At 42.4% G+C, this 25,812-nt stretch overlaps 1 protein-coding gene across 4 annotated transcripts; it reads left to right on the top strand.

The window, feature by feature from the left end:
• The first annotated feature begins 116 nt into the window (after positions 1-116).
• LOC132529737 (uncharacterized) lies at positions 117-25,360 on the top strand. 4 transcript variants are annotated; one of them, XM_060166627.1, is made up of 10 exons: positions 117-332; positions 15,870-15,951; positions 18,013-18,051; positions 18,911-18,954; positions 19,442-19,518; positions 23,778-23,843; positions 23,995-24,033; positions 24,314-24,460; positions 24,814-24,856; positions 25,202-25,360. In XM_060166627.1, the coding sequence occupies exons 2-10, from the start codon at positions 15,926-15,928 to the stop codon at positions 25,321-25,323; spliced, it is 603 nt and encodes a 200-aa protein (XP_060022610.1). In that variant the 5' UTR covers positions 117-332; positions 15,870-15,925; the 3' UTR covers positions 25,324-25,360. The 4 variants fall into 4 exon arrangements, with proteins under 4 accessions (XP_060022610.1, XP_060022607.1, XP_060022609.1 ...); XM_060166624.1 differs by having other exon boundaries at positions 24,314-24,502; XM_060166626.1 differs by lacking the exon at positions 18,013-18,051 and having other exon boundaries at positions 24,314-24,502.
• The last annotated feature ends 452 nt before the right edge of the window (positions 25,361-25,812 follow it).

Raw genomic sequence — 25,812 nt, 5'->3', positions numbered from 1 at the left:
CTCTCCCCCTCTCTCCCCCTCTCTCCCCCTCTCTCCCCCTCTCTCTCCCTCTCTCTCCCTCTCTCTCCCTCTCTGTGTGAGAGAGGCAGGTGGAGGCTGCGCAGGCTCACCTGCGGAATCTTACGCTCGGCCGTGGAACGTCCTAACGGTCGCCCGACCGCGCCGCCAGGGCCGCTCGGGCCCAGGCCAGCCGTTGTGCCGCGAGTTGGCGCGTGCCTGCTGTCTGGCGTCCACTGCGTCACGCCCGCGAACTGCCCCGGGCGCTACTGTGGTAGCGCCCATCCACACGCACGTCGTGGATCTTCCGCGCTTGGGCCGTGGGCCCTGCTGAGGCAAGTAATGGCGCCTGGGCTGCTGTGGCGTTGGCCTGGCACCTCTGCGGCTTTTCCGCAATAACTTTTTCCCCCCTGTAAACCAGCTCTTTTGAAGCGAGGTAGAGACGTGAAAGTGCTCTCCTGGCCTTGAGCTTCTGAGCTTCTCGGCCCTTCTCCACAGCCCAGGGAGGTGGGTTATATCATCAGCCCCATTTTAGACGGGGACGTTTTCATCCCAAACTCTGGATCTCTATGAAAAACAGCCCAGAGTTTTGGAGCTGGAAGGAACCTTAGGTCGTCCATTCTGGGTACCTCTCTCTTTCCTGGCATTTTTTTTTTCTTTTCTTTTTTTTGGCCTTGCTGCAGGGCATGAGAGATCTTAGTTCCCCCACCAGGGATTGAACCCGCGCCCCTTGCAGTGGAAGCACAGAGTCTTAAGCACTGGACCAGCAGGGAAGTCCCTTTCCTAGCATTTTTCTACTGAGGATATCTCTGAACATCAAGGGGAGCCTGGAAGGGTAAAGGGAAAAATAACAGCTAACAACATGTCAGGCCGTGCGTAGATTTTCTACTTAGTCTTAGTTAATCTCATAGATCAGGTGGGTACTGTTAGCATCCCCATTTTACAGGTGAAGAAAGTGAGTTGGTGCAGCCTAGGTCACTTGCCATTTTAGGTTCTGCCCCAGACAGACTCCTGCCTGGAGTCCACTGGTCATTTCTGAAAATGCAGTTGATAGATACTTTGTGAGTTTTGGGGAAGCAGCAGGGGTCAGGGCTGAGCTTAGCTCTGGAACCCCAGCCAGCATGGGGGATGGCCCTGCATCTAGCCCAGTCTTACCCATTTTAAAGGGTAAAAAATTGGATTTTTTCCCTGTATTATTTTTTAAAATGTATTTGTACATTTAAATGAATTATGTATGAAAAGAAAGCTTGTAACATTGTGACTACCTAGAGGGGTGGGATAGGGAGGGTGGGAGGGAGATGCAAGAGGGAGGAGATATGGAGATACGTATATGTATAGCTGATTTACTCTGTTATAAAGCAGAAACTAACACACCATTGTAAAGCAATTATACTCCAATAAACATGTTAAAAAAAAAGAGCTGAGGTGATAAAACAAAATGAGACAGTGTATCTATAGCCTGCTGTTAAAGGCATCTACTAGATATTAGTTAAGAAAGAACTTTGGAAATATAAAAATGTGGTAACTGTGAGATGGGGTAGTGGAAAGAAATAGGAACCAAGAATAAAAGCCTTCCCCAAAAGTTAAAAAAGCATGTAACATATGTAAGTGATAAAGCATGGTAGAATTGGAACTTTTGAACTTCAGTACCCACCTCAAGAAGTTGTAGTACAGTTAACATTTATGTATTGTGTACCATGCTCCTGGTAACCACTGTTTTACATTCTTCAGGCACATTAACTTGTTTAAGCCTTGAAACACACCTGTGAGATAGGTGCTGTTATACCCATTCTACAGATGAGGAAACTGAAACACAGAGGCTAAGTTACTTGACAGTACTGGGTTGAGACCCAGGTAGCTGACTCCAGAGTCTGCACTCTACCTCTGATACCCACTTGTGTAGTTCTGACCTGGTTCATGCTCCTGCCTCCTCTAGGAGTAACCACTGTCATGAGTTTAGTGTTTAATATTCTTATTCATTGAAAAAAAAAAGGTCTCTAAAACAACTCACAACTGGGGGAAAATATTTGCAAATGGTGTATTCCATAAAGGACTTGTATCTGGAATATATAAAAGACACAACTCAAAAAAAATAGCCCAATTTAAAAATAAGCAAAGCTGACAACACCAAATGCTAATGAGGATGTAGAGCAGCAGGAACTCTCATTGCTGGTGCGAATACAGCTAGTTTGGAAGACAGTTCGGAAGACAGTTTGGCAGTTTCTTGCAAAACTAGCATACTCTGTACTTCCCTGGCAGTCCAGTGGTTAAAACTCCATGCTTTCACCACAGGGGGCTTGGGTTCGATCCCTGGTCCAGGAGCTAAGATCCCACATGCTGTGAGGGGCAGCCAAAAAAAACCCAAAACGAACAAACAAAAAAACTAGCATACTCTTACCATATAATCCAGTAATCACACACCTTGGTATTTACCCAGATGAGTTGAAAACTTATGTCCACACAAAAACCTGCACATGGATGTTTATAACAGTTTTATTCATGATTGTCAAAAGTTGGAAGCCACAAAGAAGGCCTTCAGGAGGTGAACAAATAAACTGTGGTACATGCAGACAGTGGAATATTCTGGAGCATTAGAAAGAAATGAGTCATGAAAAGACATGGAGGAAACTTTAATGGATATTACTAAGTAAAAGAAGCCAATCTGAAAAGGCTACATACTGTATGATTCTAGCTATATGACATACTAGAAAAAGGCAAAACTATGGAGCCAATGAAAAGATCATTGGTTGTTAGGGACTAGGGTAGAAAGAGGGATGAATAGGTACAACACAGAGGGTTTTTAGGTCAGAAACCATTCTGAATGATGCTATAATGGTGAATACATGTCATTATAAACTTGTCCCAACCCACAGAGTGAACCCGAATGTAAACTGTGGACTTTGGATGGCAATGATGTGTCAATCTAGGTTCTTCCATTGCAACAAATATAGCACTCTGATGGGGCATGTTGGTAGTGGGGGAGGCTGGAGGGTGGGCAGGGCAAGGGGTAGATGGAAACTCTGTACTTTGCACTTAGTTTTTCTGTGAACTTAAAACTGCTCTTAAAAAAATAGCCTTTTTTTTTTAAATGGGCAAAGGCTTTGAATAGCTGTTTTTCTCAAGAAGTGATACAAATGACCAATAATACATGAAAAGACACTCAGCGTTCATTAGGTAAATGCAAATCAAAACTGTAAGATACCATTTCTCACCCACTAGAATTCCTAAAATAGAAAACAGACAACAGTCAGTGTTAGTGGGGACATGGAGAAATTGGAACCCTTGTACGTTGCTGATGGGAATGTAAAATGGTACAGCTACTTTGGAAAACAGTCTGGCAGTTTCTTAAAAAGGTAAACATGGACTTACTATATGATCCAGCAATTCCAATCCTAGTATCTACCCAGGAGAAATGAAAAGGTTTGTCCACACAAAGACTTGTATGTGAATTGTTATAGCAGCATTAGTCACAATAGCTAAAAAGTAGAAACAGCCGCAAAGTCTATCAACTGGATATACCAAAAAAAAATTTTTTAAGTGGATAAACAAAATATGGTACATCCATACAATAGAAAACTCTTCAGCCAGGATGAACCTTGAAAACATTATGCTCAGAGAAAGAAGATAGACACACAACAATACAGTATGATACCATTTGTATGAAGGGTTCAGGAAAGGCAAATCTATAGAGACAGAAAGTAGATTAGTGAGCTGAGTAGAAATGAGGAGTAAATGTGTAGCATAAGGTTTCTGTTTAGGCTGATGGAAATGCCCTAAAATTAGTTCATGGTGATAGTGTACAACTTTGTAAATATACTAAAATTTATTGAATTGTACACTTAAAATGGGTGAAGAATGAATTTTATGGTATGAAAATTGTATCTCAATGAAGCTGTTGGAAAAAAATGGTCTCAGGACTTCCCTGGCGGTCCAGTGGTTAAGACTCCGCACTTCCAATGCAGGGGGCGCGGGTTCGATCCCTCGTCAGGGAACTAAGATCTCACATGCCACACAGCGCAGCCAAAAAAAAAAAGGTCTGATGATTTTTCAAATGTGTAAACTCCAGTGTGTCTTAATAATGCCTTCTTCCTTTCATCACCTTAAAAAAGGAAAAAACCCTATTTGTCCTTATTAAAAACAATTATTTTAGAAAATTGGACAGGATGGCACAGTACAGAAAATAAATATCCTCTGTAAAATTAGAGGCAATGTAGCATATAGTGAAAAAAATTTATTGTCAGTCCCTGATACCAGTTACAAGCTGCATGTTACCTTTCCTCCATGAACGTTGGTTTCTGCATCTGTAAAACGGGCATAACAATGGCTACCACACAGGGTTGAGAGGATTAAATGAGAAAATGTATATACTATGAAGCGCCTGGAAGAGTGTCTGCTTCACACAGATGTTTGATAAATGTCAGTTTTCTTTCCTTTGCCTACTAATCAGATTATGAGAATCCCGTTAACTTTCTTTAGCCTCAATCCCTACAACACATTTACAGAGTATATTCTAGTGACCAAGAACCAGTGGAGGGTGGTAGTCTTGTTGAGGTGGGAGGGTTGGAATGCACCCAGGGCATTGCCTAGATGCTGTGTTTGCATCTTAAGCCCCCATTTTTTACTTACATTATATGTTATGGATTAATAAAAATAGAGATTTCTAAAGGTGATTTTATGAACATTTAACCCAAGATTTTCAATTTAACCCAAATTTTTCAATTTTCTGTAGAAAAGAATATTACTTTTTTTTGGTAGGGGACATTGATGTACATATAGGTTAAGGACTAACCACTATCCCTAGCCACCTCTCGCCACTGTCGTTGGTGCCCAGTGAATGTTAAATTGGGTTGAATTGAAGACCTCAGCATTTAAGATACTTGTGCTGTTGGTAGTGGAGTGAGAACTAGATCCCAGAATTGTTTTTTTAAGATTTTTTTGATGTGGACCATTTTAAAGTCTTCATTGAATTTGTTACAATATTGCTTCCGTTTTATGTTTTGGTTTTTTGGCCTCGAGCCATGTGGCATCTTAGCTCCCCGAATAGGGATCGAACCCACACCCCCTGCACTGGAAGGCAAAGTCTTAACCACTGGACTTCCAGGGAAGTCCCAGCTCCCAGAATTTTTTACGTGGGTTCGGTGTTGTTCTTCTACTCCATCCCTCCTCTCACCCCGCTTTTGGCCTTGATTTAAAGCTTTTCTATCTAAAATGGTTGCATCCTTCTTCCTGAGACCACCACCTTAGAGTCAGAGATTTGAGCAGAGGGTGTTTTGGGTTCCAGTGGTATATGGGATCATGGGGTCCCAAGATGGAAGCAAAAGCAACGGGGAGGCATCAGGAATTGATCCATCAGGGCCAAGATATACAGCCACATGCCTTATACTCAGCCTTTTCTTTCTGGCCCCTGTAGGGAAGGGAAAGCAGCTTTTATAATTTTCCCTGTATTATGCTACACATTTTAAATTAAACTTTTAAGATAATTATAGATTCACATGTATAAGAAATAACACAGAAAAGTCAGATGTACCCTTTACCAAGTTTTTCCCAATGGTAACATATTGTAAAACAATAGTACTATATCGCAACAAGGATACTGACATTGATATAATCAAGATACAGAACATTTCCATCACCACAAGGATCCCTCATGTCATCCTTTTCCTTCCTTAGTCCCTCCCTAATAAAGGGACTCCATTTTTATAATTTTGTTATTTGAAGAATGTTTTATAAATGGAATCATACAGTATGCAGCCTTTTGGATGGGCTTTTTTTTTTTTCACTCAGCATAATTCTCTTGAGATTCATCCAGGTTGATATATGTATCAGTGGTTTATTCCTTCTTATTTCTGAGTAGTATTCCATGGTATGGATTTACCACAGTTTAACCATTCGCCCCTTAAAGGACATCTGGGTTGTTTCCAGTTTTGGGCTATTATAAGTAAAACTGTACGTATTTGTGTACAGCTTTTGTGTTAACACAAGCCTTCATTTCTTTAGTATAAATGCCCAGGAGTGCAATTGCTGGGTTATGTGTTTGTTGCATATTTAATTGTGTAAGAAACTATTAAATTGTTTTCCAGAGCAGCTGTACCATTTTGCATTCTGATTAGCAATATATGAGTGACCCAGTTCCTGTTCTGCTTTTGGTGAAGGAACTTTTTAATTTTAGCCATTTGATAGATGTGTAGGAATAGCTCATTATTGTTTTAATTTGCATTTCACTTATGGCTAGTGATGTTGACATCCTTTCATGTGCTTATTTCCCATCTTATATTTTCTCTAGTGAAATGGCTTTTCATGTCTTTTGCCCATATTCTAATTAAATTGTTTACCTGTTGAGTTTTGAGAGTTCTTTATATGTTCTAGGTGCTAGTTCTTTGTCAGATACATGGTTTGCAAACATTTTCTACCACTCTGTAGCTTGATTTTTCATCTTTTCCGCACGGTCTTTCACAGAGCAGGAGTGTTTAATTTTGATGAAAGCCAATTTATAATTTTTTTTCCTTTTGTGGACTGTGCTTTTGGTGTCAAATTTAAGAACCCTAGCCCTAGGTCCAGAAGATTTTCTATGATTGTTTTCCTAAGAGTTTTATGTTTTACATTTAAGTACATGGCCCATTTTGAGTTAATTTTCATATAAGCTGTTAGATTTAGATTGAGGGGTTTTGTTTTGTTTTGTTTTTGCCTATGGATGTCTGATTACTCCAGAACCATTTGTTGAAAAGCCAGCTTTCCTCCACTGAATTGCTTTTGCACCCTTATCAAAATTCAGTTAAAAGCTACAATAATCAAAACAGTATGGTATTGGCATAAAAAACGGACAGATCAACAAAACAGGAAAAGAATGAAAAGAAGAAAATCTTGACATTTGTGACAACATGGATGGATCTCAAGAAAGACAAATACCATATGATTTCACTCATATGTAGAATCTAAAAAACAAAACAAAACAAAAAAAAGCAAGCAAAAAACAATGAGCAAATAAAACAAAAACAAACTCATAGATACAGAGAACAGATTGGTGATTATCAGAGCAGAAGGGAGCTGGAGGGTAGGCGAAATGGGTGAAGAGGGTCAATTGTATGGTGATGGATGGTAACTAGACTTTTGGTGGTGATCACTTTGTAGCGTATACAGATATCAGATTATAATGTTGTACAACTGAAACTCATAAAATGTAATATACCAATTTTACCTCCAAAAAAAAAGTCAGTTGAGCCTATCAGTTGGTGACAAATTCTCTTGGTTTTCCTTCATCTGAGAATTTCCTGATTTCCCCCAGCATTCCTGAAGGATATTTTCAATGGATATGGGATTCTGGATTGACATTTCAACACTTGAAAAGTATTGTGTCACTTCCTTCTGGCCTCTGTGGCCTCTAATGAGAAATTAGCTGTCATTCAAATTGATTTTTCTCATATAGGTCCTAGATTTGTTTTTCTCTGGCTACTCTCAAGGTTTCTCCTTTATTTTAGTTATAATATCCAAAGTATGTAAAGAATCAGTAGCAAAACAAACGAACAGAGAAACCAAATAACCCAATTAAAAAATGGGTGAAGGACCTGAATAGACATTTCTCCAAAGAAGATATATGAAAGGCCAACAGGTACGTGAAAAGATGCTCAACATCACTAGTCATTGAGAAAATGCAAATTAAAACCACAATGAGATATCACCTCATGCCTGTTAGAATGGCCATCATCAAAAAAACAAGAGATAACAAATCATGGCACGGTTGTGAAAGGAAAAGGAAACCCTGTTGGTGGGATTGTAAATTGGCACAGCCACTATGAAACACACTATGGAGGATCCTTAAAAAATTAAGAATTAGAATTACCATATAATCCAGCTATTCCATTTCTGGGAATGTAGCCAAAGGAGATGAAAACACCAACTTGAAAAGATATCTGCATCCCCACGTTCATAGCAGCATTATTTATAATAGACAAGACATGGAAGCAACATAAGTGTCCACTGATGATGGATGAACGGATAAAGAAGTTGTGGTCTAAATATACAATGGAATATTATTCAGACATGAAAAAACAGGAAATCCTACCATTTGCAACAGCATGGATGGACCTTGAAGGCATTATGCTAAGTGAAATAAGTCATACAGAGAAAGAAAAATACTGTATGATCTCACTTACATGTGGAATCTAAAAACAAAAAAAAAACCCCCCCAAGTCACAGAGGCAGAGGGTAGAGAGAGGGGGAATTAGAGAAAGGAGATTTTACAAATTTCCAGTTTTAAGATAAATGAGTACTAGGGATGTAATACACAACATGACTATAGCTTACACTGCTCTATGATACATAGGGAAGTCCTTAAGAGTAAATCCTAAGAGTTCTCATCATAAGGAGAAATTTTTTTTCTTTTTATTGTATCTATATGAGAAGATGGATGTTAGCTGAACCTACTGTGGTAATTATTTCACAATATATATAAATAAAACCATCATGCTGTATGTGTTAAAATTTTACAGTGATGTATGTCAATTTCTCAGTAAAACTGGAAACAAAAAACTAAACAAAAAAATAATATAATATCATCAGGATTTTGATTGAGATTGCATTGTATATGGATTATAATTGAATATAGAAATGACATCTTGGAAATTCCCTGGCTGTCCAGTGGTTAGGACTCTGTGCTTTCACTGCTGAGGGTGTGGGTTCAATCCCTGGTGGGGGACTAAGATCCCACAAGCTGTGGGTGTGGCCCCCCCGAAAAAAATGACATCTTTATACTGCTGAGTTTTCCTAACAGGGAACATAGAATGCTTTACACATAGTATGTGTATGTATATTCAGACCCTAAGAGAAACTCAAGACCTTTGGATGGGGATCAGGGAACAGAGCATTTGTTGCTCACAAAGCATCTTGTACCTGTTCCCCACACTAATTCTATTTTCTGCTGTGTCTGCTGTTAACCCATTTGGTCCAGTGAGTTCTTAATGTCAGATATTGTATTTTGTTCTAGAATGTCTATGCTATCTATTGCTATGAACAAATTACCTCAAAACTTATCAGCTAAAACAACAAACATTTATTATCTCATGGTTTCCTAGGGACCAGGAATCCAGGTGAGGCTTAGCTGTGTGCCTCTGGCTCAAGGTCCCTCATGAGGTGGTCATCAGTCAGCTGGCACTGAGGGCTCACCTGGGCTGGGGAAGAGAGTGTGAGGTGGCATCCACTTCGTGGTTGTTGGCAGGCCTTGGGCCCTCATCACTTGGGGCTCTCCACAGGGCTGCCTCATTATAAGGCAACTGTTTTCCCCCATAGCAAGTGTTCAGAGAGTGAGAGTGAGTACAGTGTTCAAGATGGAAGCCACAGTCTTTTTTTGTAAACTTATTTTGGAAGTGACATCTCACTTCTACCAAATTTATTCAATAAATCCAGACCACACTCAAATGAATACTAGGAAGTGGAGATTATTAGTGACTATCTTAGAGGCTGTCCTACCACAGTGTCTATTTGATTTTTTACTGATTTGAATTCTCTGTTGAATTACTCTAGCTCTTCATCTGTTTTGTCTATCTTTTTGTCTTATTTTCTTTAACATGCTAATCATAGCCATTTTTAAAAGTCCCTATCTGCTAACTCCAATATCTAGATTATCCCTGGGTCAACTTCTTTGACTGTTTATCTCTTAATTATCAGTTAATTTTTCCTCCTTCTTTATAAGTTTAGTAACTTTTAACAAAAATATTTATTTATTTGGTTGCACTGGGTCTTAGTTGCGGCTTGCTGGCTCCTTAATTGTGGCAGGCGGGCTCCTTAGTTGTGGCTCATCAGCTCCTTAGTTGCAGCACGTGGGCTCCTTAGTTGTGACATGCATGTGGGATCTAGTTCCCTGACTAGGGATTGAACCCAGGCCCTCTGCATTAGGAGCGCAGTCTTAACCACTGTGCCACTAGGGAAGTCCCAAAGTTTAGTAACTTTTATTGTTAGCTGGACATCATGGATATGTTGTAGATTATGTTAATTTTTCTCTAAAGGAATATCAAGAAAAATAATAGATACATGTATATGTATAACTGAATCACTTTGCTGTACACCTGAAACTAACACAACATTGTAAGTCAACTATACTCCAATATAAAATAAACGTTTTTTTAAAACCACAAAAAAATAAAAAAGGAACATCAAGTTTTGTTTTGGCAGGCTTTGAGGCTTGAATTTAGGTTTCAGTTGTTTGGAAGTATTTTAGTTTTGCCCATAGTTGTAGATGCAGTCCTTATTCCTAGGGGATGCTTTTCTGGAGTCTTAACTGAATGCCTAGAGTATGCACCAAAATCTCTTCACTTTGGCCAGGCCCAGTCTCCAATGTCATCCAGCACTATGTGACTCTGAATTTCCCCATGTGCTCTCAGCTCCCCGAAGTTGTATGCTACGCTGTCTTATCTGCTCAGCCTAGCAGTTGGCCAAGGACTCGAACATCTATACTCAGACCTTTCAGGCTCTTTGCCTATGGTTACCTCCACTTCACTTCCCTGACCCTCAAATTCTGTGACACTAGCAGCCCTAAACCCCAGGCTCTGCCTCTTATACCCAGTAAGAATTCTGCTCCCTGTCTTGGCTCGACCACTCCAGGTCACACTTAGGGAAGTACCCTCAGGAGAAAATCTGCATTGGTTGCTCTCCATGCCTAAAAGTAGTTGAATGTATTTTGTCCCCTTTTATGTTTGTTTATTGTGCAAAGGTAAATCTAATACCAGCCACTCCCTCACGGCTGAAACTTTTAAGTCTTTGAAAAGCCTTAGTGGGAAGCCGATATTTCACCAGCTCTATTTTTATTTTTTTTTTGGTACGTGGGCCTCTCACTGTTGTGGCCTCTCTCGCTGCGGAGCACGGGCTCCGGACACGCAGGCTCAGCGGCCATGGCTCACGGGCCCAGCCGCTCCGCGGCATGTGGGATCCTCCCGGACCGGGGCACGAACCTGCATCAGCAGGCGGACCCCCAACCACCACGCCACCAGGGAAGCCCACACCAGCTCTATTTTTATTTCCACTGTGCTGTTTCTTTTCCCTAATAGACAATTCACTTTTATGGGTGCCATATCCTCTCTTATCTTTTTGAGGATTTTAATATTTACTTTAAAGTCTCTTTTGATTTTCTCTATTAACTCTTTTCCTTAGTCATTAGGTTTTTTTTGTTTGTATAGCATTGTGCCTCTCTTTTCTACTGTTGGTTTTCTTCAAATATTTGGCGAGTTCTGGCTAAGTGCTCAAGTCTGTCTTTGAGATTCTCTGATGGATTCTCTTTGAATGGTTTTATTTACTGTGAAGTGGCATTAGTCTCTGTGGAGTCAGGATAAGACATTGCTAGGCAGGGTACACTTGTGGTTAGACTTTGGGATAATGGGGGTCCCCAGTCCTGCTGGGTGTTACCAGCCATCCAGCAAGGGGCCTCACAATCATTGCTCTCACCTGGTGGTTGATGCATCTGTTTTTGTCTGCTTGCCACAGGTGGGGAAAGAGAGGAAGTCAGTCATCTTTTTGCTTCACATGAATCCCCAAACCAATCATCCCAATAAGTTTCTCTCCTGCTCCCCAGATCTGTCACTCTGACGGACAGAGACTCCCAGGGACTCTCTGCCTCTCACAGTGATGTTCTCCTGCCTGTATTTTGTTCTTTGGTTTCCTCTGTCAACCGCATCCTGCCTGCCTTCCATTTCTGAGAGATACCTTATGGCTTCTGGTTCAACAGGGTACCACATTTTGCTTTCCAGCGCTATTATGGATTTATTTAAAGATCTACTTTCTTTTACTTCTGTTGTTTGAGGTAGGAGAGAGAGGCACCGTACACAGATGGCAGTCTGATGTCTGGTCTTAGTGGCTCCTGAGAACCTTTCTGTTGTCTTGACACCGAAAGCTGACTTGGCTCAGCATAGAATTCTTGAGTCACAATCATTTTCCCTCAAAACTCTGTAGAACATGACTACACTGTCCTTTAACATTTAGTATTTCATGTGGTAATTCTTATGCCATTCTGATTTCTGATTCTTTTTTCTTTTTAGGTAACCTTTTTTTTTTTCCCTGCCTTAATGTTTTCTTGTTCTTTACGTTCAAAAATCTTAACCAGGGTATGTATACATATGGAAAGCTTGGTGTTACTTTTGCCTCATTAAGTCAATTTAAAATTATATGATTTAAGGGTCAAGGCTTCCTTCACTTCAAGGAATTGCATTTGCACCTTTGTCTAAAATCAACTGACAATATATGGGTCTATATCTAGACTCTATTCTGTTCCATCTGTCTTGACATCAGCAATCTTATACTGTCTTGATCACTGTCCAACTTTACTTTTTCAAAATTCTAGGTTGTTGGCACTTCCATATGGACTTTAGGAACAGCATATCAATTTCAACTACCAAAAAAGTTTGCTGAAAATTTAATTGAGATTACACTGAATCTATAGATCAATTTGAGTGTGGAATTCACATTTTAATAGTTTTGAATCTTCTGATTCACGACCTTGGTTTATCTCTTCATTTATTTAGGTCTTTAATTTCTTTCAATAATGTTTTGTAGTTTTTAGTGTACAGATCTTCCACATATTTTTTGTCAGAGTATTTCATATTTTTGATGCTATAATAAATGATATTTTTAAAATTTCAATTCCCAATTGTTCAGTGCTATGAACAACTGACTTTTAATACATTTGTTTAAGAGCACTTTTAGGTTCACAACAAATACAATTCGTTTTTACATATTGACCTTATATCCTTCACTTTGCTAAACTCTGGTAGCTTTTTGGATGATCCCACAGGATTTTATACACAATCATGTTGTCTGCAAAATAAAGGCAGTTTTATTTATTCCTTTCCAATCTGGTTACCTTTTACTTCTCTCTTTTATTTTTTAATTTTAATCTTTGTAGTTCATTGAAAGAGGTGATCATCATTTAATGGCTGATTGTATCAAATCCGAAAAACATTAGTATAATCAATGAGCAAAATTATGATATAGATGCAAGTGAGAGGTTTTTGTCTCATTTGCAATTTGCAGCATAAATTGATGAGGGAATGTTAACACAAGTAGTTTTGTAAGTTATACATGTAAAGGGCTGAATCATCGCAGTCATGAGGTTCTGACTCTAGAAATCTGTTACTAAAAGTATACAATTTGACTTCAGGAAAAAAATCAACAAGTGATAATAAATCAGATTTTAGGTTGGTTACTGGACTAGATTAAGCATGGTAAGGGAAGTCTGATATTATGCTTCTTCTTTGACATCGTTGCCCCATTCAGGAGTGTGGTAGGTTTACTGATGGTGTAAGGGATAATTACTTCTATTTCTTAACTTAGTTCACTGTCTAAAACTTCCAGTACAATGTTGCATAGAAGCAATGAGGGCAAACATCCTTGCCTTATTCCTGAATTTAAGGGGAAAACCTTCAGTATTTTACCATCGGGTATATTGTCAGCTCTAAGTTTTTCATAGATGTCCTTCATCAGGTTGAGGATGTTCTAACTACTCCTAGTTTGCTGGGAGATTTTTTTCAGGAACAGATGTTGATTTTGTCAAATGTTTTTTATGCATCTGTTGAGATAATCATATGATTTTTGTTTTTTAGTCTATTAATATGGTGAATTATATTGATTGGTTTTTGAATGTTGAATCAACTTGCATTCCCGAGGGTAAACTCCTTTGGTAATGATGTATTATCTTTTTATATGTTGTTGTTTTCAATTTGCTAAGATTTTGTAAATAATATTTGCATCAGTGTTTATGAGGGATGTTGTTTTGTAGTTTTCTCATGTCATCTTTGTCTGGTTTTGATATCAGATAATGCTGCACTCATAAAACAAGATGGGAAGTATTTCCTCCTTTTTTTCTGGAAGAGTTTGTGTAGAATTGGTATTATTTCTTCCTCAGAAGTTTGATAGAATTTACTAGTAAAGCCATGTGGACCTGAAGTTTTCTTTGTGGGAAAGTTAAATAAATTCAATGTCTTTAATAGATATAGAGTTATTCAGGTTATATATTTCTTCTTGCATGAGCTTTGGTACTTTGTGTCTTTTAAAGATTTTGTCCATGTCATCTACGTTGTCAAACTTATCCGCATAGCATTGTTCATAATGTTCCCTTATTTTAGTATCTATAGAATCTGCATCAGTCACCTTTATCATTCTTGATATTGATAATTCGCATCTTATTCATTTTTTCCTGATCTAGTCTATCTAGAGGATTGTACACTTTGTTGAGCTTTTGGTTTTATTGACTTTTTTCTTTTCTTTGTCTGTTTTCTATTTCATTTCTTTTCACTCTGATTTTTAAAATTTCTTGTGCTTACGTTGGCTTTTATTTGCTCTTCCATTTCTAGTTTCTTAAAGTAGAAACTGAGGTCATTGATTTGAGACATTTCTTATTTTCTTTTTTAATTAATTATTTATTGAAGTATAGTTGATTTACAATGTTGTGTTAATTTCTGGTGTAGAGCAAAGTGATTTAGTTATACATATTCTCTTTTATATTCTTTTCCATTACAGTTTATTACAGGATGTTGAATTATAGTTCCCTGTGCTATACAGTAGAACCTTGTTTTTTATTTTTTAATTTTTTTTTACTTTTTGGCTGTGCCACGTGGCATGCAGGATCTTAGTTCCCTGACGCCCCCATGCCCCCTGCAGTGAAACCCACGCCCCCTGCAGTGAAAGTGCGGAGCCTTAACCACTGGACTGCCAGGGAAGTCCCATGTTTATCTATTTTATATATAGTGGTTTGTATCTGCTAACCCCAAACTCCTAATTTATCCCTCCCCCACCCTCTTTCCCCTTTGGTAACCATAAGCTTATTTTCTAGAGACATTTCTTATTTTCTAATATAGGTGTTTTTAGTGCTATAAATTTCCCTCCATGTACTACTTTAGCTGCATCCCACAAATTTTGATATTTTTTCTTTTCTTTCAGTTCAAAATGCTTTCTAACTTTCCTTTTGATTTTTTATTTCATATATATACATATATATATATGTATACACACACACACACACACACACACACACATATATATTTTAGCTGCACTGCAAATCCTGTGGGATCTTAGTTGCCTGACCAGGGATTGAACCCAGGCCCTTGGCAGTGAGCACAGAGTTCTAACCATTAGACTGCCAGGGAATTCCCTATTTCACACATATATTATTTATGTATTTATTTATTTTTGAATTTTATTTTATTTATTTTTTTTATACAGCAGGTTCTTATTAGTTATCCATTTTATACATATTAGTGTATACATGTTAATCCCAATCTCCCAATTCATCACACCACCACCTCACTTCCCCTGCCACTTTCCCCCCTTGGTGTCCATACGTTTGTTCTCTACATCTGATACACATATATTATTTAAAGGTGTGTTGTTTAGTATCCAATTATTTGGGGATTTTTCTAGGATCTTTCTGTTACTAATTTATAATTTAATTCCATGTGGTCAGAGAATGTACTTGAAATTACTTAAATCTTTTAAATTATAGAGGCTTGTTTCATGGTTGAGAATGTGATCTTTCTTGGTAAATATTTCATGTGTATGTGAAACTAAGGCATTCTTCAGTTTTAACCACCATAGTTTTGTAATTATTATTTAGTTACATTTATAGTAATTTGGGGAGGGTATAAAAGCTATTGTCTTGAATCAGAAGATGTCTATTTGACTTCTTCAAGCACCCTGAGGGCAGTCTGTGTGTCCTGTTTACATTTCTATCCCCTGAGCATTATTCCTGGACCAGAATGAAAGCTCAGCAGACACTGGTTGAATAAATGGATTACACTTAGAAATGGTCATTTTAAATGGTTATTTTAAAAACAAGATTATTGTGTTATGTGACAAGACTGAGTCTTATACACCTTTGTGTCTTTGTGTCTCTACAGGGCTTTGCATACAGCTTGGCACATTGCAGGAGCTCAGGCAGCATTGATGGCATTGAATGGAACAAAAGAGATACCTACAAAGGTGCTTTCTCTGACTGGTTGGGATTTAAAGCCACCCTGAGGCAATGACAAGCTACTCTGGCCAAGGTTGGAGAGGTTGTCCTGTCATAAAGCCCCCTAAGACATGATGTCACACACAGACAGTGCTGTCCTGTGAAAGGGAGGGGCTGTGCACTGGACTGCCAGACTTAGCTGAGCTCCGGTGCCCCTCTCAGTCTCAGTCCTGGAGCCTGAGGGGAGGTGAATAGGTTGCCTGTACACTGATATGGTCAAAGGGTACGCTGCAAATCACTAACGTCATCAGGGTTGGTAGATTTGGTAAGCAGTTTCAAAAGGTTGCGCTCAATAAACCACCCAAGCAGGTGAAAATTGTCTTTACGACTCCTAGCCTGCCTGTCCTGCATCCCTTTCTACTTGACGTTCCCCCTTTCCCCCTCTTCTTCTCTCACTCAGGACTCATTTTCTCTCTTCCAAACCTTCCCTCAGAAAAAGCCTGATAACTTTGCTCACACCAAGTTATAAATAACTAAAAAGCTTACTGTTGAGTATACTGCTAGCAGTATTCTCAGAGAAGGAAATTCAGTATGAAGGGAGGTGCTGTAGTTCCCTGCAGAGAGATGAAGTGAGCTGAGGCCCGAAAAAGGCCCACTGGATTTGGTGACTAGGAGCATATTGGTGACTTTGGTGAGAGAGGCTTCAGAGGTTGATGGGGACAGAAACAGATTGCAGTGGGCTGTGGAGTGAGGGAGAGGTGAAGAGGGGTGAAGATACGTACTGCAGTCAGCTCTCTCAAGGAGACTGGTGTGAAGGGTAGGGGACAATAAGGACTGTATCTGGAGAAGGGATATGGGTTCAAGGGAGAAGGCCTTTCTTTTTTTAGTGGAAGAGATGAGTGATAAATACTGATGGGAAGGAGCCAGAAAAGGAAAGGATGAATATGCAAGTGAGAGAGGGGACCTCCAAACACCCAGGTTATGAGAAGACCAGGTGAATGGAGTACGAGAGGGGGCTAGCCCCAGAGAGGGGGGCGCAGCCTCCTCCCCTGAAGAGGAAATGACCTGTGAGAAGCAGAGGATGGGTGAGTTTGGTGGCAGAAAGTCTAGGGAACACCCATCTGGTAGCGCGTGTGTTCCCTGGTGAAGGTGAGGAAGGCAGAGGAGGGGCTGGAGGTTTAAAGAGAGATTCCGAAATAGTCCCTGTGGGGCTTCCCTGGTGGTGCAGTGGTTGAGAGTCCGCCTGCCGATGTAGGGGACACGGGTTCGTGCCCCAGTCCGGGAAGATCCCACATGCCCCAGAGCGGCTAGGCCTGTGAGCCATGGCCGCTGAGCCTGCGCGTCTGGAGCCTGTGCTCCGCAACAGGAGAGGCCACAACAGTGAGAGGCCCACGTACATCTAAAAAAATAAAATGAAAAAAAACCGAAATAGTCCCTGTGGAGAATGGGGAACTCACTTGGGAAACAGAGGCTCACCAGGCCACACTGAGGTCCACCTCACCCTGGAGACATTGACTGTACCAGTGTCAGTTTATATGCAGTTTGACACTGAAGGTGGGATTCTAGACAGGGAATTTCTGAGGCAGCTAGGGAATCTCCCCCAGAACTCCCAAGATTATTCCCAAAATGCTGTATAACACAGAAAATACTTTAAACTGTTCGTAGTTTTTAATCCTTTTTATTTACTATTATAATTAGCCACCTACACCTGGGGTCATTTTACACAAAATGTTTAACAGAGCTATACCTTTTTCTTTAATCCTCTCCCAACCCCGCTATTCCCATCCTGATTCCCTGGGACCTACCTTTCCAGCTCTGAGGACGTTGAAACCAGCTTTTGTTTGGGGCTCTGAGGTCTTGGGAGAAATTCCTGAGCATTTTCCAAGCTCCTAGTGCTAGCCCACTCCATCCTGAGTTTAGCCTCCAGCTGTGACCAGCAGGCTCTCCCCTGGATGAACCCTGCTTGTGGAGGTCCTGCCATTCCCCCAACTGCCTCTAGCCCATTGCAATCCCTGCAAGCCACAGAGTAAAGGAACACCAGGACCCTGGGTCTATGTGATGCATTGACTGTTGCCATCTTTTCTTCTTAGACTGAAAATGGTGTTTGGTCTGTGCTGCCAGAGAGAGAGGTAAAGTTTAGGTGGGCCCTGTTACCATGCCCCAAAAGACCAGGAAAGGGGACCCCTCACTTGGTGCCACAAGGATGGGAAAATAGGGTTCTATATTCCCTTTTCCCTGACTGTTATAGTGTCTCTGGGACTCAGGGTCAGAGTGGAGGGCCTGGTACTGACAGGTGGGACATGCCTGTGTGTGTGTAGGCAGGGAGCCATCATCCTGGCAGTGCCGAGATGCTCTGTTTGAGGGAGTTCCCTGGTTGCCTAGTGGTTAGGATTTGGTGCTTTCACTGTGGAGGCCCGGGTCGAGGAACCATCCTGCATGCAGTGCAGCACAGCCAAAAAAAAAAAAATTAATTAAAAAAAAAGATGCTCTGTTTGTCCCAAGGGAGGGGTCCTAGAAGAGGAGGATGGACAATGAGATATTATTTCTAATCCAGGTTGTGGGATCTGTCAGTCCAGAGTAGGGAGGGCTTTGGAGGGCTTTGGGGGGAAGAGCTAATCCAGCACTTGAATGAATAACTATGAGTGTCCAGCCAAGGCTAAGTCCCTGCCTTCTGGCTGGAGAGGCAAGATGGACCTGTGTAAACAAGTAAAGAAGGAAAGGAGAAGGGAGTGGGTCAGGGGATCCTTGTGGGTTCCAGGCACCAAGTCTGGCTTTCTCAGCAGTAGGCAGAGGCACAGAGCATGCCGGCCAGTCAGCAGGGAGCCCAGGCTGAGCCCTGTTACTGCTGATGGATTCATTCATCCACAAGTATTGATTGGACGAGTGCTGGTGGAATAGGTCCTGTGGCTTGGACTGGGGAGGAAAACCAGCACCCACTGGTGAGGGCATGAGGCCCCAGCCTCACACTGAGCTCTGCTTTCCTTCCAGGCTATACAAGTTGCTGTATGTAGTACACATCTTCATTCTTGCAGGTAAGGGTCTGGGTGCTGGGGTAATTGGGGGATGATGGCAGGACCCGAGTCTCCAGCTACTCACTGGGATTCCCAGAGGCCCCCTCCTGAGACTGCCATGTACCTGGCTCCCCAGGGCTGGTCACACTGCTCAGAGCCAAGGCTGGTCTTCTTTCCCCCTTTCTTCCCTCTGCACCTTCATGGTGAGTCTGGGATTTGAACCCATATCTCACTCTAAAATCCATGCATACCCCACAAAACCGGCAAACAAACCAAAAAACGCATACAACCAAATAATGTCCTACAGAAGTGATCTTCAAATTTTTGCTTGCATACCTTTTGAAAAACTATCCCTTCACACATTGTAAGTTAATATCTAATATCTTTCATCACACATTAAAATAGTTGAAAAGGATATAATTTCTGGCATATTGTAAATACTGACATTTAAAAATAATTACATCACTCTTTTAAACGTTTTAACTAGTCTTTCTTCATCTACCTGCAGGAGTGGTGTACTACTATTTTCAGGGGTGTGTGGGGAAAACAGCTCCTGACCATGAGATTGCTGGGGAATCATCACAGGTAGGGACCTCTGTCAGAGTTTAGAGGGACTGTCTCACTGTAGCAAAAACAGAGGTCATACTCCTTGATCTCAAATGGTCAACCAACTGTGTGTGTGTGTGTGTGTGTGTGTGTGTGTGTGTGTGTGTGTGTGTGTGTGTGTGTGTGTGTGTGTGTGTGTGTGTGTGTGTGTGTGTGTGTGTGTGTGAGAATGTGAGGGCTCTGGAGAAATTCCCTGTGTTCCTGGCAAAGTGTCAAACAGAGGCCCCATGGCTGTAAGCTCACCTCAGAGCTCCGTAGCAGTGACCTAGACAAACCTAAAGGAACAGGTGACCCCTAATGCATGTGAGTAGCCCTGGAATATGGTTCGACACTCATATGTGAATTGGGTGGTAGTGAGCAGGACACCTGCCTGGGGTTACATACCCTCTTTAATGTCCCAGGTCCAGGAACCTATGGCAGAAGCCCCTCCTCTCAGCCCTCTGTCAGGAAAACACAAATGGACACTGGATGCCCACTGAGGGCCACGTGCTGGATTAGGTGTTGCCCATCTATTGAAACCTCGCAGCAACCCAGCAGCTCCCACTTTATAGAGGAGGAAACGTAGGCTCCCAGAAGAACAGTGACTAGACCCAGGCTGCCCCAGGTGACAGGACAGAGCCACATACCTGGTCTCTGGAGGCTTCCTGCTCTCCATCTAGTGCTATTGGGAAGAGAGGATTTTCGTGGGAATAAGCTTATCTGTGACCCAGCAACACGGAGAAGTGTGTGCTACATATTTAGGGAGGGACTATTCAGAGGTTGGAGAGCCCCTAATAAGGCCCATGTTGGCAGGTGCCTTAGAGACAGAGTCCTATGTTGCTTCCTTTTTTTTTTTTAAATTAACCAAATTTTCATTTTAAAAAGTTTTATTGTCATCAAAGATATGCATATACATAGTTCGAGGAGTCAAAGTTTTAAGACTTGAAACAAAAAACTAGCTGTCTTTTGTCCCTTCACCCATCCTCTTCACCCATGATTCCCACAACCCAGGGTGGGAGTCTTTCCAGCTTCCAATTTTCTAGCTGAAGCCTTTGATTTTGCCTCCATGGTTCTAAATAGAAAGCTTATCCTGCTTTGTCTTAATTTTTCAGATTTAAACATTATCGAATGAATTCCTACAACAAAAGATGAGGATTTAGCTCTTGTAACAGCTGCACACTTACTGCCACCTCCAACATACATCTCACCTTTCTCTAGTCTTCCAGTATAGTTATATCCTAGTTTTTTGCATTGTAAATGTTTTATTCTGAGTAATGACATCTTCAGTTGTTAAAAAATTTTAAGTATCAGTTTTGCTTTTTTGCTGACTTTTATATTATTTTGGCTTTTTTAAAATAATTAATTTATTTATTTATTTATTTATTTTTGGTTGTATTGGGTCTTCGTTGCTGCGCGCTGGCTTTGTCTAGTTGCGGCGAGCAGGGGCTACTCTTCGTGCAGTGCGCGGGCGTCTCATTGCGGTGGCTTCTCTTGTTGCCGAGCATGGGCTCCAGGCACGTGGGCTTCAGTAGTTGTGGCACGCGGTCTAGTTGCTCCGTGGCATGTGGGATCTTCCCGGACCAGGGCTCGAACCCGTGTCACCTGCATTGGCAGGTGGATTCTTAACCACCGGACCACCAGGGAAGTCCTCATTTTGGCTTTTAAGTCCCTCTCCCACACAGTGGGCTCTTTTCACTCATTTTTAAAAAATTAAGGTATTATTTATACAGAGTGAAATCCATCCCTTTTAGTGTGCAGTTCTGTGAGTTTTGACAAATGTATGCAATTGTATAATTGCCACCACAACCAGGATACAGAACAGTTTCATCATTTCAAAAAATTCCCCCATACTCATTTATAGTCAACCTTTTCCCCACTCCTAGCCCCTGGCATCCAGTGAGCAGTTTTCTGGTCCCATAGTTTTGCCTTTGCAAGATGGTCATATAAATGGAAACATCCAGGGACTTCCCTGGTGGTCCAGTGGTTAAGAATCCGCCTTCCAATGCAGGGGACGCGGGTTCGATCCTGGTCGGGGAACTAAGATTCCACATGCCATGGGGCAAGTACTGAGCCTGTGCGCTGCGACAAAGACCCAGCGCAGCCAAAAGTAAAATAAATAAATAAATAAACAACAACAACAAAAAAACATCCAGTATGTAGTCTTTTATTTATTTATTTGGCTGTGCAGCAGGATTGTGGGATCTTAGTTCCCTGACCAGGGATTGAACCTGGGCCCCCTGCAGTGGAAGCACAGAGTCCTAACCACTGGACCTCCAGGGAATTCCCCAGTATGTAGTCTTTTGAGCCTGGTTTCTTTCACTTAACAAAAGGCATTTGAGGTCCACCCAGTTGTGTGTAGCAGTGTTTGTTCCTTCTTATTGCTGAGTAGCTGTCCATTGCATGGATGTACCACAGTTTGTCCATTCACCAAGTAAGAAACATGTGGATTGTTTCTAGTTTTTTGGCAGTTACAGATAAAACCACTATAAATGTTCATGTACAAGTTTTGTGTGAACATAGGTTTTCCTTTTACTTAGGTAAATACCTAGCAGTGGGATTGTGGGGTCATGCGGCAAGCGTAGATTTAGTTTTGTAGGAAACTGTAAAACCTTTCCAAAATGGCTGGCACCCATTTTGCATTCTCACTGGCAATGAATGAGAGGGTCCATTTGTTCCATATCATTTCCAACATTTACCTTTTTTTAGTCATTCTAATAGGCTTGTATTGTAATTTTATTTAGATCAATATTGAGGATTTACATTGTGTTTATTTTTTATTAATTAATTTTTGGCTGCATTGGGTCTTTGTTGCTGCGCACGGGCTTTCTCTAGTTGCGGCGAGCGGGCGCTACTCTTTGTTGCAATGCGGGGGCTTCTCACTGCAGTGGCTTCTCTAGAGCAGACCACGGGCTCTAGGCGCACGGGCTTCAGTAGTTGTGGCTCACGGGCTCTAGAGCGCAGGCTCAGTAGTTGTGGCGCACGGGCCTAGCTGCTCTGCGGCATGTGGGATCTTCCCGGACCAGGGCTCGAACCCGTGTCCCCTGCATTGGCAGGCGGATTCTTAACCACTGCGCCACCAGGGAAGCCTGAGGGTTTACATTTTAAAACTATGTAAATAGTATTCCTGAGTCACGTAGTGTACTGTCACTACTCTTTGTGTATAATTTTGTTTCTTCCTCTTTTTTAAAAATTTGTTTTCTCTGTACCTATAGTTAATTCATCCAAAATCTCTACCAAAAATATTAATCTCCTTGCAATACACTTAGATAAATTAGGTGTTTTATCTGTATGATCGTTTCCCTGGAGACATATCTCATGGAGCCCTCCATCCTCCTCTTTCCATCTGGACGGGACGTCCTTGAGGCCTGCTGCTCAGCTGTCCTGGGACCTCCCTTCACCGTCATTGTGGGGAGTGCTTCACTTCTTTCACATGTGGGAGCTGATGTTACTCTTTATTTGGGGGGAGCACAGCCTCCAGTTGCTTCCTGAGGGGTAGTCTCGAGATACTACATATCTGAAAAGGTCTTAATTCATATTTAACTAAGTTTGGCTAGGTATAGAATTCTAGACTAGAAATAATTTTCTGACAGATTTTGAAGCTCCTCATTTTCTTCTGGCTTCAAAGGGTTGGTGTTGAAAAGTCTGATGAAAGTTGAATTCCTAAAACAGACTTTTTTCTTCATATCTCTGGAAGTTTTTAGGTTCTCTTCATCCTCAGTGTTTTGAAATTTATTGATGGCATAATCTGGGGTGAGTCTCCTTCATCCATTGTCCTGGACACTTGGCGATTCCTTCTCTTCTGGAAACTCATGTCGCTCATCTTTGGGAAATTGTCTTGGTAAAAAATGAACATATTTATTTGATATCTCTCCCTGCCACCCCAGTTTGTTGTCTCTTTTCCCTCTTTCAGAAAGATCTATGATTTAGTTGTTGGACCTCCCGCTCTCTTCTCTCTATTCTTTACCTTCTAAAATTTGATTGGATTTTTAATTTTTAATTCCTATTATAATATCATATTTGTTTTTGAAGAATTAGAGATTGTTGTTTGAACATTTCCATTTTAACGCCCATACTTGTTTTGTAAATGCAAAGTTTATCTTTCTAAAGCCATCAATTATTGTTTGTGTGAAGTTTTCCTTAAATCCTTGGTAGTCTTTAGGTGTCTTCGCAGCAGGCGCTGACAGTGGACTAGTACATAGCTGAGCCCTTAATATGTCACCTCAGCCCTCCTTCTCTCTCTCTTTCTCCTTGTCATGCAGCCCTTAGGGGAGACCTTAAGGCCAGTGTGGGGACTGATGGATAAATGCTACCCTGTGACCGCTCAGGTGGGTCAGGGCTGGGGACCCCTCTCCCCCTGGGGTAGGATGGCTGTTCTGGGCACCCTCGGTAGGCGCACACCATAAGAGGATGGGCCAGGCAGGGAAGGACTCCCAGACACTCACAGCTGAATGTCACTTCCCCTGTTTCCCTCTGCAGAGACGCAGAGTCAAGAGTGGGGAGAAGCAAGACTCTGAGGTAAGTGAGGCCTGCCCTGGAAGGGCCCGGGGCTGGGGCTGTCTCCTGTCAGAGCTCCCTGAGGCTCAGGGATGCCCCAGCTCATGGCCAGGGGTCCCAGGGAGAGTGGCAGGGCCCCTCTAGGAAACCTACAACCCTCCCACAGCGTGAGCTGAGAAGGGAGGGGCTTCCCTGGAAAAACGAAGAACTACACACACTCCAGGTGTGGAGAACAGGGAGAGGGGTTGGGGGATCAGGGGGCCTTTCTGCCCATATTCTGCGCTCTTGTCCTTCCCTGCAGGCCATGACCCCGAAGGCAACAGGAGGACCGAATGATGCTGCCCCCAAGGAGGAGGCTGATATCTTGTCTTCGGACGAGGGGGAGATGAGGTCCCCAGGAGAGGAAGCAGGCAGCCCCATTCCTTCCTCCATTCCTGCTGGGAAGGAGGTACCTAAGGAGGAGGAGGCGGCAGGGACCCCAGGCTGGGAGGTAAGGAAGCCTCAACTGGAACATCCCAGCATAGGTCCTACTGAGGAGCCCCAGGGCTCTGCAGGGTGGAGTGGAGAGGCCCTGTGGAAGGAGGGCAATGGGGGGCGGGGGCACCCCCAAGATGACTGAGCCAAACTGCCATCTCAGTCGAGCAACAGCTCTGTGAGGAGCTGAGAGGAGTAGACATGGCCTGAGCAGAGGAGATCTGAATCCTGGCCTCCCCTGACTCCTTGTGAAGTGAGGCCTGTTTCCCCATCTGCACAGTGCAGAGCCTGTCTCATCCCACCACTGTCCCCTTTCTTCCTTCCCAGGAAAATAAAAAGGTCCAAAAGGAGATTGCTGCATATACTTCTGGTAAGACAACTGGCCCCATCTGCTGTAGCAGGGCTGCTCTCCTCTCTAAGCTCGGTGACCCTGCAGAGGCCACAGACAGCCGAGCTCCTCCCTGACCCTCCTGCCCCAGGGAGGGAAGGGAAGAAACCCAGGTAGCCGGATGCCCTGTCTTTCCTGATGAGCACCCCCTGCCTCCTGCTTCCTTCTTGGGTTGGCAGGACTTGAGGCCACTGCGCGTGGGGTGGAGGAATGCCTAGCCTTATATCAACGCTGACCTGCTTCCCTGGCACCAGAGGGTACCCTGGCCCTGGGGAAAGGTTCCTCCCAGCAAGGAACCCACAGGGCATATCTGTTTGTGCTTTTTAGAGGCTTCTGAGGTGGACCTAATGGAGGAGAGGCCTGGGGGCTGGGTCCCCCAGCTCCTGAGGAAGCTCTGGCTGGGCTGGTCCCCAGCCTCTGACATCCCCAAGACTCAGAGCCACGAATGACAAAACATCCAATAAATCCAGAGTTGCCGCTTCTGCAGGCCTGGCTGCCTCCTTTCAGGGGCCTCAAGTTTCCACAAACTCAGTGTGGTTTCATCCACGCTCCCTGTTCCAATAAGCTGCAGAAACACCACCTCCTGCCACTAAGCCCACGACAGGGGATAAGCTGGAGACTGAACGGGGCCCTGGCTGGTCTTCTGACTCAGTGCCAAGGGAGAGGCCAAGTTCCCTGAATGCTAAGAGCTGTGGAGCTCACTGTCATGAAGGCAAAAGTGGCCTGGCTGGGGGCGGTGCTTCTGCCTTGAGTGTCTGTGGTCCCCAAGCTGTTAACCTAAATGCACCAGGAAGTCTGCTTATGACTCAGGTAAGCAGATAGTCATTAGAAGCCCTTGGGTGGTGCCTGTGCGTGCTTAGAGGCCAGAACAAACTGTCGGGGTGGTGGGCACAGGTAGACGGTGGCAGTCCCCACCCTCAGCTAGGGCTCCAGGCTAA

Source organism: Lagenorhynchus albirostris, chromosome 11 (assembly GCF_949774975.1).
Source record: "Lagenorhynchus albirostris chromosome 11, mLagAlb1.1, whole genome shotgun sequence".
Lineage (NCBI taxonomy): Eukaryota > Metazoa > Chordata > Mammalia > Artiodactyla > Delphinidae > Lagenorhynchus > Lagenorhynchus albirostris.
The sequence above is the reverse complement of the archived record's forward strand: the minus strand, read 5'-3'. Positions and strand labels throughout refer to the sequence as shown.